At 27.6% G+C, this 16076-nt stretch overlaps 1 protein-coding gene across 1 annotated transcript in view; it reads right to left on the reverse strand.

Annotated features, from left to right (window-relative positions):
- Positions 1 to 8173: 8173 nt before the first annotated feature.
- The window catches only part of LOC142319957 (uncharacterized), a 34590-nt gene continuing 26687 nt past the window's right edge, over positions 8174 to 16076 (reverse strand). Inside the window, exons 5-7 of the mRNA XM_075357634.1 lie at positions 13651 to 13876; positions 13001 to 13087; positions 8174 to 8646 (exon numbers count right to left, since the gene is read on the reverse strand). Of these exons, the coding sequence (XP_075213749.1) occupies positions 8485 to 8646; positions 13001 to 13087; positions 13651 to 13876 (475 nt within the window). The 3' untranslated portion in view covers positions 8174 to 8484. The remainder of the gene's footprint in view (positions 8647 to 13000; positions 13088 to 13650; positions 13877 to 16076) is intronic.

The raw sequence follows: 16076 nt of genomic DNA on the forward strand, positions 1-16076 counted from the left end.
GATGGAAGCCCATTTGCAATTACTTCAGCACTAGTTCACTTATAGTACAGAATATTCAAACAATAAATATGCACCTACACAATAAAACTGATCACATCCTAAGGCAAATTTTCAATCTTTGATGTGTCATGATCAACTCATTCTCGCTAGCGGGACAAAGCACAGCTGTCCTGCAAACCAACAGTTACCCAACATCAATTCCCTCCAGTACACTAACGAGTACAACTAAATCTTTTCCATTTTTTTTTGATGTGGAGTATTATCTGTTAACTTTTCATTTGTAGTGAAATGGTTAAATAGAATGTCATGGAGCAGAACAAAGTGATAATGAAGAGCTTCAAAAGGTTATAAAGCAAAATTCAACAGGCATATTATGAAAATTTAAAAAAGGTAGTAAAGAATGACAAACACACATTCTTTAATGTGTAAATGATAGGTAATTCGTGAATTAGTTAAAAGATTTATTATATACATGAGAAATAGAAAAAATATCACTGGATGTATGACAAAAAGCTAAAAGACATTAAACAGATATGGACATATGAAGTACATACCGGAGGAGGGTAGACTACACAATATGTGGAGCGGGATATCCTTCTTAACGGTTTATTATTTTTTTTTGTTGAGAATAATGAGGAGCATCAACTACTTTTGTCACTTTGCCCTATGAGAATGGAAATTTGTAGTATACGAAAAATTCACTATATTGGCTGCCTGGAATTTGAATCCAGGACCTCCGGATGAAAGGCTGAGACGCTACCACTACGGAGATCAGCAGAAGGAACTTGCTCATGACCCATATGAAATTACTGTTTTTGGAACAATGAGTAAGCAAGAATAAGAACATTATTACTGGAATCAAGAAAGATGGAAGCTTGGGTGCAAGAAATACCACCTAAACTTAACTCACCCTAAAAAAGCTTAATATTAAATGAAGTATGTACAGTTTTAAGGCCAAATTAATCAATTAGAATAAAACTGAAAAGAAAAACATAAAATACAAGAAAAAAATTTCTTTTTCATGAGATAAGATGAACAAACACCTAAACATTTTCCAATTAACAATTTCATTCTTCTCTAAAAAAAAAAAATTATACATCTCAATGCAACTCATAAAAAAGAGGAAACTAACAATTCAAGAAAAAAACATAAACTTAAAACTTTTGGAATAGAGTAAAAATGAGTTAGAAAATCATTAAACATGTTGGATTCACTGAGAGAAGAAAGATTCAGTTTAAAAATAAATTAAAAAAAAGAAAGGCAAAGTAATATGATATGTAAAAAGAAAAAAATTAGTTAATATTAAGGTGAGAATGTAACACCAAGTGTTGAAGTAGTTATTTATAAAATGACATTCTATCATTTGGAAAGTTATAGACCCTGTTTGTTCACTTATAAAGAAAATATATAAATAAACTCTTTTATAAATAAAAAATTTCTGCCTTCAATTTTAAATTTGACAAGTTTTAGTACAGGAAACGAAAGATACACAATTTTTTTAATTGGTATCACAAAATTCTTTAGTAGTAAGTACATTTGTTTAACTAAAGAAATATTAGTCAGCAAAAGGTTACACGTCATACCAACCAGATCTTTAAATCATACATTTCAAAACTGTATATTCGCTAATGTAGAGTATAAGGCTGGATTGAAATGAGTAAAACAATATTACTTTCAAATTTTTACCTGGGATAATACATTTGTATTATCCCAGGTAAGGTTTTAAGCCAAAGCAGAGGCCCTAGTCCCCTTGGAGGAGGGAGATGAAGTTGTGAATTAAAGATGCTCATTGAAGAAAAAAAATTAATCTTTTTACTTCATTACTATATTTGTCACCATGCCAAGAGAAATAAGTTACAAATTTTTTGTTGTCAAAGGTATGTGTACCTTAGTTAATGTTATTCTGTTTTTTATAATCTAGTTTCTTTTTCACGTTTATATAAGTCTGAATATTATTATTTATCATTATTATTCTCGCAACCATGAGGGTAGAGGGGAATGAGGGTCCAGGAGGCAGAGCCCTCTGGCTAGACAGGAACAGTGAGTGAAGCAAGTTCTGTGGCCCTGGGATAGGCCCCGTGGAGCCCCTAAATCAGCTCTGGGGATCACCTAGGCTGATCTGGACCTACAGGGTTGGGGTACAGAGCCCTGACCAGGTAGTATATATATATATTATTATCTTATATCTTATTGAGCTCACTCTTCATAAGATTGTAAAATAATTATTTCTAATTTCTTTTAAACATTTAATAGAAAAAGTTAATTAAGCAGTAAAACAGAGTTAAATATTATGTTTGGAGTCTACATTTCTGTTGGATACAAAACATAGGCAACAAAGAATAAAGTAGGGTAAAGATTTTTAAAATGTGGGGAAGAAGATTAGTGAATGTGAAACTGATAAAGAAATTGATGAAGGAAGACATAATGAATACTATGATAAATAATAAAAAAATAATTACAAAACAAAAAACCAAACTAAAGCTTACTGGAATTAATTCAATATAAACAGTACATTAGATTATTTAATTAATTTTTTGAAAATAAAATTATTTATATATTACAGACAAAAGTTTTTCAATATTTAAAAATGTTAATCCCATTAGAAAGGTTTCAATCTTTTACTATTAAATTATTTATTACTCCTTAAAAAATTGAATAAAATTTATTCAATAATAATTTGCTTGGAATAATTCTTTTTCACTTTATTTTAATATTTTATAACCAAAAACGATGAAACATTAACAGATTAAACTTTTAATATTGGATCACTGTGTATTTTTAATAAAATGATTTACAAAATAATATCGTTCAGTTATCATATATTAAAATCCAAAATTACATTCTCAAAACTTTACAAAATAATGGAAATAATTTAAAACATAAAATTTTAAAAATAAAAAATTTTCCATTTCCCCCCTGTTTTTTAAAATAAATAATAATTTTAATAAATTTGGAACTAAAAATAGTACAAAATGAATACTACTATTACAGTCTGTAGGTATTATCCCCTGCCATCTTGAGGATATCATATCTGTATTCTTGAGCCATCACCTAACAAAGGTGGGGAGGGTGGTAGGGAATACAAACATGTTGACTCATACATACACTTGTTAATTTAGTGTACCTCACTTCTTTAAAACATTAGTTATCAACAATATAGCAGTATTTTTCATCTTATTATTTGCAGAACATGGTAATTTATGTATTAATGCTTCTTACCTTTTAATTTTAGATGACATATATTTTTAAAAGTATTAATTGATCCTTTATTAAGGATGTGAAATTATCATGTTGGTTATTAAAAAGTGTGATTAACTGAGAATTATTTGATAAATTTATGAACTATCTAAACTTTAGAATATTTTATTATTACTACACAATACTTTGAGAAATCGTAAGAAACTAATGAAATACATTAAAACAAGACAACTATGGGCAGAAATAATATAACGTAAATAGCACAACTATGGGCAGAAATAATATAATGTAAATAGCAGTCTAAATGTTTTTTTTAATGTTGATTAGTATAATCAATGTATTCCCATTTCCTGCATTGTGAAGTGCATGACATCACACATTCCTCACGGGGCTCAAGAACTGGCTCAGGGGCAGTATTGAAATCTCATATAATAGTTTGTAGATAAAAGAATGTGAAGCTTACTCTTCAATAGATATCATTATTAAGACAAACTATACTCAAAAAGAAAATCTTCCATGTCAATTTCTGCTAACCGTAAACATTTTTCAACTAATTAATAATCTTTCATTATTAGAAAATGTTTTCAACATTATCAAAATGAAAATTTTTAGATCAATTTACAAAGGAAAATACATCAGTTAAAAAAAAATTAAAGTCTTTTCCATGTTAAATTAAAAGGAAACATTTTCACATAAGCAAACAAAATTTAGAACAAGATAAATTTTGTTTAAACTATTCCAGTTTACAAATAAATCTACTTTTTTTTTTAAATATAAAAACCTTAACAGATTTTAAGTCGTAATTATTTTTTAACAACACAGTAAAAATAGAATACAACCTTTACAACCATTAGAAAAAACAGAAAAGATTTTTCACACCAAAAAAAATTTTGAAATTTCTGAAAGAGAATCTATACAATATTTTTATAAAAGTATACATTTAGTGATTATTAGGGTTACAGGTTTTGTATTAGATAATAATGAAACTCTAAAATAAAACTAAATATGAAAATTCCATATTTAGATATTTAGTTTTATAGGCAGAATAAGTTTGAAAACTAGGTAAGATATGAAATGAGATTCTGTATATAAATTAATATTAGACAGAATCTTGTAAAAGAATATTTATATTATTTACTTGGTTACTTGGCCATACATTATGGTGTTCAGGGTTGGTTTGGTTGGTTGCAGGGCATAAGAAAGTAAAATCAGTACAGCCACACAAAGGTTGGATTATATTGAAAAAAATAATAGAGAAACACATCAAACCAATCCAAAAATTAAGATATAATAATCTTTTCCAAGGTAAAACTTAAAAATATATTTGTTTATATTCATTACTTTATTGCTGCATGAAGAATTGACTGTAAAAAAAAACATATGCACACACACACACACAACAAAGCAGTTTATTGCAAAAGAAATGTAATTAACTAAAAGGTGTTTACAAGTATAAACAAATGGACCTTAAAACATAATTAAATCTACCACTTAAGGTTAGTGTTTGAGAATGTAAATGGAAATTTTTCAGTGTATAAAAATACTAAACCTCACCAGAATCCGAACTAAGTATATCTTCCTTTTGAAAAATAAAAATGTTAACCACTTTCTGAATGGATATCATACATTAAAATTTACAAACTATAAATTGAAAATTTCATTTTTAAATTATGTGTAAATATTGTGTCAAGATGTTTAGCAATAAACATTATTATTCCGCAATAGCTGGCAAGATTATTTAGTATTTTAATTTCATAAAGTTAATAAATTCTTACAAATCACAAAAACTGTATTTCAAATAAAAAACATTATTTTTTTATGTATATAATACATCACAATAAACTTTAATTACTATAACATTTAATTTGACTGAAAACAACAGAAAAATTAAGAGAGCAAGTGAGGTGGGTTACATAGATAGCAAAACTTCAACACATCTACTACAGATCAATTCAGTTATATTAATCAGTCAATACAGATAATGAAAGTTTTGTTTTGTCTTATAAATAAAATGTATCATAACTGCAATAATCAGGTACAAAAATAAATTCATCGCACACATACACATATTATAAATACTATAAAATACAAACAAGTTGATTATAAATAATAAAAAAAATACACATAAAAATACATTTCATCAATAAATCATATAATAGTATTATCATGTCACACACTTTATATAATACTTTTTTCCTATACTGTTTTATATATAAGAAATAATTATAAACAAACACCATACTGCTTCAAAATTAAATTACATTTAATTTTTTTAGAATTAGATTTTATAATCTTGGATAATTAAAAATTTAAATTACTTTATAACACATTTACTATGGAGTAGATCAAGTAACATGAATTGCGTTTTACTGTACAATGAAGTACATAAAATTAATTCTATGTCAGAACTAAATCATCAATTGAGTTCTTGTAAGTATTTTTATATTATTCAGAAACTCTCAATTTATATTTTGAGATAATATTTATTTTCAATTAAAGTATTTTTTGCATCCTTTTCATAATATATATTGCAAAAGAGTAAATATATATTTTGAATAATCAGTACTCATAATAAATCATAAGAAATTTTAACAGATTTAAATGTAACAAGCTCGGTTTCCCGATCTATAAATAAATAATTTTTATTCAAAACTACAGTCATTTGCTACTTTCATATTATTTTAGGATACATAACCTTTGTAGATAACCTATTATATTACAAACTGTTATAAAATAAATGAAACTGAGATAAATTTATGAACAATCTTCAACTTTCAAATGAATTTCAAATCAAGTTATAGGAGAACCTAAATTGACTGCTATCGTAAGAAATTAAGAAGTAACTTTTCATTTTATTGAAAAAAAAAAAAAAACAGTAAAAATATTGAAGATCTTTTCACTATTATTCTTAAATATTTTTTATTCATCCTTCAAATTTTTTTTTTTTTACTTTTTTGTAGTTTACTTAAACGTACAACAACGATAATTTCATCATGAATTACCCTCATCCCAAAAAAAAGATCTTGGGTAACTTTTTTCATGAACCATTATTTTTTCACTGTATAAGAATGCCAGGAAAGTCATTACAACTTTGTTGTCAGTTTCCTTTCATAAGCAAAACAATATGAAGAGACACTTCTAAATTTTGTGAGAAAGAATATAAAATCATTTGATAATTTGTTAAATACACTGAGATCATCCGATGAGAAAACAGATTTCATTAATTATAAAAAATATTCTACGTAATGTATAAAACAAATATAAAATTATTGAATAACAATAAGGAACAAAAATAAATAATAAAAATTAGCTATCAATGTACCCAAATTATATCAGTTTTTTTATTTCATAAATCTTTGATTTACTAATTATAACACAAGTATATATTAAAATCCGATTACATTATATAAAAAGTATTTTTCTAATTTTAAGGTCAATCACAATAACATAACATTATCCTGAAGACAATTACTCTGTATTAGATAATTACAAGATATTAATCCTACCAACATTTTAAGGGTATGGTTAAAGAGAAGTAGCTATAAAAACATGATTACTCAGCTTTTGGAAAATCTTTATATTCTCGAGTCTCCTTCCACCCAAAGTAAATAAGTTAAATTATACTAAACCTTTTTCTTACCTATTGTAACTTGTTTCTTATACAGTCTTGTATTTTTGTTGTATTGAATTAGTTCTTATAATTTTAAATCAAATTTTCCATATAAATATTGATCATTAAATTTTAGAAAGTTTATTTAAGACTCTGTATTTTCTTTTCGAAAGTAGATATGAATCACTTTTATCACATTCCTGTATCTAGTGTAATTATTTTTAATCTTTGTTTTGCAGTTAAACCTTTAAGTTTTATATTTTATAATTTAAATACTGTATTTTAGTGAATTGTTTTTAATTTTTATTATGTAAATAATAAGAACAATTAAAATACATCTTAATAATTTATTCGTAAACTAACAAAAAATAGAGAAAGGGTTTTATAACTGATATCTAAAACTGAGATATAAACATTTTTTTTTATATAAATATAACCTTCCTATAAAAAAATCAGTCTTTTTTTTGAACTGAAGTTGAGTGAAAGATGTTGTACACAAGGAATCATTTAGTAAACTTTACTACTGCAATCAGCATACAAATTTTCTTTTGATGATGGTGGCATAAATCTAGTAGATTACTCTGCTAATGTAATATATTTGATCCTGTTTATAAATTCCTACTTTATTATTATTTGTTTTCAGCAAATAAGATTTCTAAATTCTGTGAAAACAAATGTTCTATCTCTTTGGTGACAACCAAAAGAGTAGTTACTTTAGATAGATGGTTAGACTGTATAAATGGTTACATCGACAAATTCTACTGTATATAAATTTTTTATAACTACATCATAACCTTGATTTAAATATTTTGCTGAACAAAATAACCTGTTAGTTTGTTTCTGATAAATTTACTTTTTCATAAAGTGGTGAGAAAGACATATTTTGGTCATTTTTCAGTTTGTTTTAGAATTTTCTAATTAATTTCAAAACATATAAGGCTAATGAATAAATTATTACAATTTGATAAAATTAAGTTGTTTTGTTGATTTTTTCACAAGTCATAGCATTTTAGCATACTTGAATTAGTATAACAGAAATTTGTGCTAATCTTGATTGATGTTGGAAAACATGCTTTGCTTTACAAATAATTATTTTTTTTTTTGTCTTCAGTCATTTGACTGGTTTGATGCAGCTTTCCAAGATTCCCTATCTAGTGCAAATAATTAAGGTTATATAGATTATGAAAATAATTAAGATTGTTGATTACTAATAGGGACTGATAATTAAACGGAATTTATTCAACTTGAATGAGATTGACATTACTTATCGTTAATTGAATAAGAAGTATTTTTTTAAAAATTTGAATAGTTCTTAAATTTGAAGCAATATGCTACAACATATGTGAAAAATCACCATTGGGAAAATATATAAAATTTTTATAAAGATTATTCATCGATGAACAGTTTAATTTTTTTTATCGCAAATGGTTGGAGTAATATAATATTGCTTTTAAGAGTGATTTATAAATCCAAAACACCAAGCAAATCTGGGATGAAAAAGAATTAAATAAATGTAAATAAAAATTAAATCTATTACATAATTACTAATTTACTGAGCGTTAAAATTATTATTCTTATTTTGGTTTATAAAAAATTTAAATAATCACCAACATGATTTTCCTGTAAATCATGTCGGTGATTATTTTAATTGCCGACACTTATCTTAATTGCTCCATTCAATGCTGGTTTCTATCTCTCAATATGTTAGGACTATGAACTCTTTCTTTATTCATAGATTTCTTTGCTGTTCTCGGACTGCTATTCTCCCTAGATGCTACTTCTAGATCCTTGCATTTATTTTTCAGACGCAAATTCTCTGATGTCAAATGATCAATAGTCTGTAGAACAATAAATAGTAGTATAATATTATTATTTAACTATTTATTTTACAATAATTACAATGATATAAATGTACAAGGTAAAATTAAACATAAACAGTAACAAATAAACAGAGATATCAAACCATCTCTCTTGGACTAGTGGCACACCTCCTTCATGAAGAACACACTTTACATATATTTCATTTTTTTATTTTTCATTATGTCAGCTTAAAGCAAAAGTATAATACTTGAAACCTCATCATAGTAATGTAGAATCAACTTTTGCTGACTATATTAATAATTTAAAATATAAACACGTGAAATAATTTTAAGGTAAATAAATTAAATATAAAATATAATTCACAATTCAGAAGGTGCTACAAAAATTATTTTGCACATATATATAAATATGCTGGTTAAAAAGGATGCAAAAAAATCAGTTTATCGCAAATACATGCATGTAAATCACCATCAATCACCTTAATATTCCACTTACATTTAAAAAAATGGATAACAATTTTAACATTATGAAATATACGGGTGTGTCCATAAAATACTACTCTTCATCTGGAAATCATAATATTTTGATATTATTGTTGCCAGTGTTTTTGTTTCAGATTTATAAAAGTGTTTTACATTGACTTGTTTAGCTGCTAGGACTGTATTGTGTATTTATTCAAGATAAATTAATCTTTTATTCTGATTGGCACAAAATTATACATTATACATATAGATCATCATTATAATTTAAATTATAAATAAAAACGGTTATGACTTTTATACATGTACGTGCCATGGATGTATATGCATGTGTTATATTGTGGGGTGTCGTGCCTGTTATTTTTTTATTGCTCTATGAATGTCATCTTGTGTGGATATTTTCTCTTGAATTATGTTTTTATATTTCACTTCACGTTTTATATGTTTAAATATAATCAAATTAATTTTTGTTCTTAATATTCAATTTTTATTAGTATATTCAAAACAGTTCGCTAGCTAAATTTCATAATAAAAACATACATTAAAAGATAAAAAACAAGTAATTTATATTTTGAATTGTTAAAATGGACTTAAAATAATAATAGTTAAAATGGACACGTGAAATAATTTTAAGATAAGTAAAATTAAATATAAAAAATTACTACAAAATAATTCGCAATTCAGAAGGTGCTATGAAGATTATTTGCACCTATACATGTGTAAGTTAAAAGGGATGCAGAAAAATCGAAAACATAAACATTGTTGGGTAAAGTTAACAAAAAACACACAGCTAGTATTTGCTAAAAGAAATTGGACTTTATTGAAAGTGTAACAAATGAACTTATGTTATAATCATTACCTTAAAACATAAAAGGAAATTATGAAATTAACATAACTTAATAATACTTAACATATCAGCTGAATCAACAAATGAATAATGATGTTAAATGCAAAAATACATGAATAAACATTTTTTAAATACACAATGTAACAGAGCCTGAAAATAAGAGAACATAAAACATCTTAATTTCAAATTAGATACTTAAAACATAACATCAATAGAAAGTGGAACTGGAAAACAGTTGCACTACGAACATATACTGTACTATGAAGATTAGCAATGAGCAGATTTCATTAGCTTAGAAAACATTAATTATAATATAATCACATTAAAATAAGTAATAATATAAATGGAGTTTATTTTGATAGATAAGCATTCTTGAAAATACAAAAATCACAGTCCTAAAACATACCAGCACATCAGGAGTAATTTGCTTTAGGTTAATTTACGAGAAGTATGATGAATACAGTGCATAAGTAGCAAAGAATTAATCTCGGCAATCAACAAGTTGCAGAAATAAATTATAGAGTTAATTACAATAACAAATCGTAATAATTAAACATGTAAAATAGGTAAGCCACCTATCATGAATGCATTTAAGTGAATAAATGGTTTTCTTTTAACTAAACTTGAAATCGTAAGGCATAAGGTATGATGAACTGAATGTTCCACAAATTTCAATGATAAAATCACTGTTTAACGTAATAATGAAAATTGAACTTGCCTGTAGCACACAAATAATATCAAGAGGCGAACTCGTGAATGCAGATACATGAATACATACAGTAATCCTGGGCATAGTCCGCACTGGTGTATCAGGAATACAGAGGTGTGATGTGGTTTAGTGGTAGAATAATATGTAGCATCTCAGATGTGTAGCAACGAGTTTGGAGATTCTGCTTGGATGAGAATATTGTCACAAAGTTTGCAGGAGAATATGGCCATAGGCGACTGTACTGGAGAAATGTTGGATCTACTCTGCCGAAAAGATGGCGTGAAAGAAAAAGGGGGAAACCAGATCCAGGAAGTAGACAGGAGAGAGAGTGTGTGTAAAAAACAAGAGATGTGAGATGTATTAGTATGGGAACGAATGAATAACGGGTGTATGAAAAGGGTAGTCAAAAATAATTTGATAAGAAGAATGGACGCGGTCACTAAGGATGACGGAGGAAGGGTCGAACACGAGAACAAATAATAAAACAGGTACAAATGACAAGCCCAAAAATACGAAACATAGTGAAATTTAACATTCCTCTAACAAACAGCAGGACCCACCCTAGCTTGCAATTCATTGAAAATAACGGAAACTTTACGCTAAACGGCGTAAAGTTCAGTGGAAGCTGAAATATAGTATGTTATACTGTATTACAGTACATACTGTATTTCAGTGGTAGGAACAACATAAAGAGTTAAAATCCTGATTTTCATATTCTAACCACACACTGGAGGATAATATTCAGCCAAAAGCTAATCTTAAACATTTTAAATTGGTATCATGTTAATTAACGTATAATACCTTACACCACTGTCATTGTTTACATAAATTACAAAAAGGTACTTTACAACAGTTATTCAAAAGAAAATAATCCTCTGGTTTAACAGACATTCATTTAACTGACTACCTGTCAGTCCTGACTGAGTCAGTTAACAGGAGATCTACTGCATTTTATAATATACATGAGGGTCATTCAATAATTAGACAAATGGTAACAGTAGAAAAACTAATTGACAGAATAAATTGAACCTGACTATTGGCACCCCACATACAAAATTTCAGCTGCTAGAAAAAACTTTTCATTATTATGACCTCTTTTGTTTATTTCAAAATGTCAGCGCTGCTTGAAACGTGTACCTTGGAAGAACAGCATGCTGTGATGTGATTTTTATTTTCTAAAGATGTAAGACCAGTCAAAATTCACTCGCAGATGTTAAAATAGCAAGTTAAAAAGTTATTAACCTTGTAAATTTTTATAAGAGCATAGAAACAGATTAAATTGAGCAGAATGAGTGTCACAAACTTTCACTGTAGCAGAAAACCTATGGAAGTTTCAACTGACACTGCAAAATTGCATTAATGATCTTACTCATGAGGTCAGATGCATAAAATCTTGGAAAACTGCTGAAATTTATAGTTTAAGTATCTGCCCTGACCATTCTGTTATCCACGACTAACTGAATTTCTATAATCATGTTCAAAGTGTGCTCAAAAATGGTTGACTCAAAATTACAAAAATACACAAATTAACAATTGCATGGAACTTCTTAAAGATGATTTTTATAGGAAGGTTAATCCTTTTTTTTTATTGCATAACTTGTGATGCAACTTGGATTCTTCATTTTGAGCCAGGATCCAAATGTCAAGAGTACATAATGAATCTTCTGAATTCATCCACTGGGAAAAAATTTTAAATCCATGAGTTAAAAACAAAGTGATGCTAATGGTGATTTTAGACTATAAAGGAACATTTTACGGTAATTATTTGGAAGAATAACATACAACCGACATTAAATACTACTGTGACAAGCTAGAAAATAAAACAAAACTCACAATAAGAAGAAAATGCCCAGGTTCCATCTCAGAAGGTTTAATTTTTCTGCATCATAACGCCCGCCCACATACTGTTTAAAAGAAACAAAGCTATTCAAGTTTTAAAGCAGAACTGAGTTTGCCAATGAACTGATCAAGAATGGTTTAAACCTGAGGTGAACAATTCTCTACTACTGGAATAAGATACTTCAAAGAAAGATGGGACAAATGTATAAATTAAGCCAGGGATATATTGAAATGTAGAGTTAGTTTCATTATCATTGAATAAATAACATTTTCTAGTCATTTGTTTCTTTAATTATTGAATGAAGCTCATATATAGGTTTAGGTGATTAGCATCACCCTCAAAAATATATATGTGCTACAGTTTTTAAGATTCCAAGTGAATAAGGCAATTCCTTTATCAATAGTGTTTATGGTTTAAAAAAATGTTTGCGAATAAAAATTCTTAGAATTAATAAAATTGATAATAATAATTTATAAATAGATGTAAATGATCTGACCTGTTTAAATTGTATATTTTCTTCCTTAAGACGAGATACATAATGTATTCTTTGTTTCAAATTCTGATGGCCAAGTGATTGTGCATATTTTCATACAACCGACATTAAATACTACTGTGACAAGCTAGAAAATAAAACAAAACTCACAATAAGAAGAAAATGCCCAGGTTCCATCTCAGAAGGTTTAATTTTTCTGCATCATAACGCCCGCCCACATACTGTTTAAAAGAAACAAAGCTATTCAAGTTTTAAAGCAGAACTGAGTTTGCCAATGAACTGATCAAGAATGGTTTAAACCTGAGGTGAACAATTCTCTACTACTGGAATAAGATACTTCAAAGAAAGATGGGACAAATGTATAAATTAAGCCAGGGATATATTGAAATGTAGAGTTAGTTTCATTATCATTGAATAAATAACATTTTCTAGTCATTTGTTTCTTTAATTATTGAATGAAGCTCATATATAGGTTTAGGTGATTAGCATCACCCTCAAAAATATATATGTGCTACAGTTTTTAAGATTCCAAGTGAATAAGGCAATTCCTTTATCAATAGTGTTTATGGTTTAAAAAAATGTTTGCGAATAAAAATTCTTAGAATTAATAAAATTGATAATAATAATTTATAAATAGATGTAAATGATCTGACCTGTTTAAATTGTATATTTTCTTCCTTAAGACGAGATACATAATGTATTCTTTGTTTCAAATTCTGATGGCCAAGTGATTGTGCATATTTTCTTTCAAGTGCCCACAATTCTTCTTCTACAGCACCTTTTCTAGTCACCAAAAGATTTTTTTCCTCTTCATAATCACGTAATTGCTTCATAAATGGCCCTATCATAACTTCTAATTGTTTCTTTTCACTTTCTAACCTATAAAATAAAAAATAAGTCATTCATATTATGATACTTGCACCAAAATACTGTAATAACATTAAAAAGAGAATTATATGACCAGTTTAACACATTGTATCATGCAATAATGAATGTTTTAATTTATTAAAATTAAATAAAACTTTGTTCTACTAATAATAGCTTTTTCTTCTGTGTCTCCATTTAGCATTTGGGTTTCATCTGACCCCCTTGATTAAATGAGGTTCTTTAATTTAAAAGTTTGTATTAAAAGTATAATTAAGAAAAAAAATTAAAATTCTTAGTAAAAACTGTTGGGTCCCCGGGTACTCTAAATGTTGTTTGGGTACTCCAAACTTATACTTTATTTAGAGTACAATTGTTAAAAAAAAATTGTTAGTAAATTTGACTCCCATCTGATACTCTTCCTTGATTATTACTTTATAAAACATTTTTAATAACAGTCATAACTTGGAAAACAGATTATCAAAAAATTCTAAATTCTGAAGTTGGGTCCACGGGACCCTTTTTTTTTAAAAAAAAAAAGATCCCTTTGTGGTCTACATTAATACAACATAAAGTTGGATTTATAACCTTGAAAAAAGTAAGATATTTTAAGTATGGATCCTGTTCAGTAGCCTTGCTTTTTGAGGTTTAAAAGTTTACTTATTGCCCTAATTATTTACTTGAATAAGTAGTCTAATTTGAGGGAATTTTATTCAATAAGGCTAAAAAAATATAGTTACTATGATGCCTTGTTTGATGGCGTTGAAAATCAGGTCAAAGCTGGGATATATACAGCTTAATACTTGTGCCAAATTTGAGATACAAGACAAAAACTGTTTAGAAATGTTAATATCCCCCATCCAATAAATCCGCTTGAAAACACTTTGGTATTTGATATAACTTCACTACTTCAATTGTACTAAAGCTCAATTTTCTATGACCACCATACAAAAAGTCAAAAAATTATAAATGGTGAAAACCCTCTACTCCTTTTTTCATTAATTCTGTCTAAAATTTAACGCCATCCATGCCCCACACATAGATATATTCTGAGCCAGAATGTAGGTATTAATAAAAATACAGGCAAACACATGAAAGTACATATATCAATCTGGAAATTTCTATAATTTTTTTGTGATTTTTGACTAAGGAGTTCTTGAAACTGCAAAGATTATGCCCAAAATTTTGGCTGATCGCTGTAGTTTCACATTATAGCTAAGCTATTGCAGCAGCAGTAAGGCTACAGCAAGAAAAGTAAAAACACTTATATTTTTAAATTGTTGGGATAGATCTGTTTATTATTAACAGAGTTATTGAAAAAAAAAAAAACTTCTGCTATTACTGAACTTTATTATTTTGGTATCACATTTTAATCTATTTCTAAATATGAATATAATGAATGAGATTAAATTTATTATTTTCCTATAAATTTTAATTACTCATCATGTTTAGATTTTACTTCATTATTATATTTTCGTAAGTCTTTTTTTGTTAGCATGTATATTTTTTTTTTTAAGAGTGAGATTTTAATTTGTCACCATTGATTTTTAAAAGTGATGTTTTCTAGACAAGAAAATACAGGGTGTGCAACATAAAACCAAACCCATAACGTAACCGCTGCAGAATTGGTAGTTACGTTGGAACGAAATTTTATGAATGTTACAGATAAATTAAATAAGAAAAACATAAGACGTAATTTAAATGTTGCATTTTTGTTGAAAAGGATGTTCAAAAAGACCAACCTGGACATCGATGCACTTTTGTGCTGGATTGATCATATTGAGAATCGTCTGACGCTAAACATAGTTATCAGTTGCATTGATTTCTCATTGAATGTTCACCTTCAAATCATCAACACTGTGGGGATTAAATGCATAAGCTCTCTCCTTTAAGTAGCAAAGGAAAAAATAGCAAGTAGACAACTCTGGGGAACATGGAGGCCACTGTCCTCTCCTGATAGCTGGTTCATTTGTGAAAGCTGCATGGACACGATTCAGTGAAATGCTTGATGTGCAACACGTTGTTCCATCTTGTTGGAAGAAGCTGTATTATTTTTCATTATCAGTTAATTGAACATAGAATTCTATGAAAATGGCATCATCCAAGCTGGCAGTAATTCTCCTTTCAATATTGGTAATGGCCTGTGGAGTCCAAACGGAAAGTTGCCTACTTCATTTTGCATTTGAAACTCTCTTCTGTTTAGCCTCTGAAACCA

Source organism: Lycorma delicatula, chromosome 2, assembly GCF_047948215.1.
Source record: "Lycorma delicatula isolate Av1 chromosome 2, ASM4794821v1, whole genome shotgun sequence".
NCBI classification, from domain to species: domain Eukaryota; kingdom Metazoa; phylum Arthropoda; class Insecta; order Hemiptera; family Fulgoridae; genus Lycorma; species Lycorma delicatula.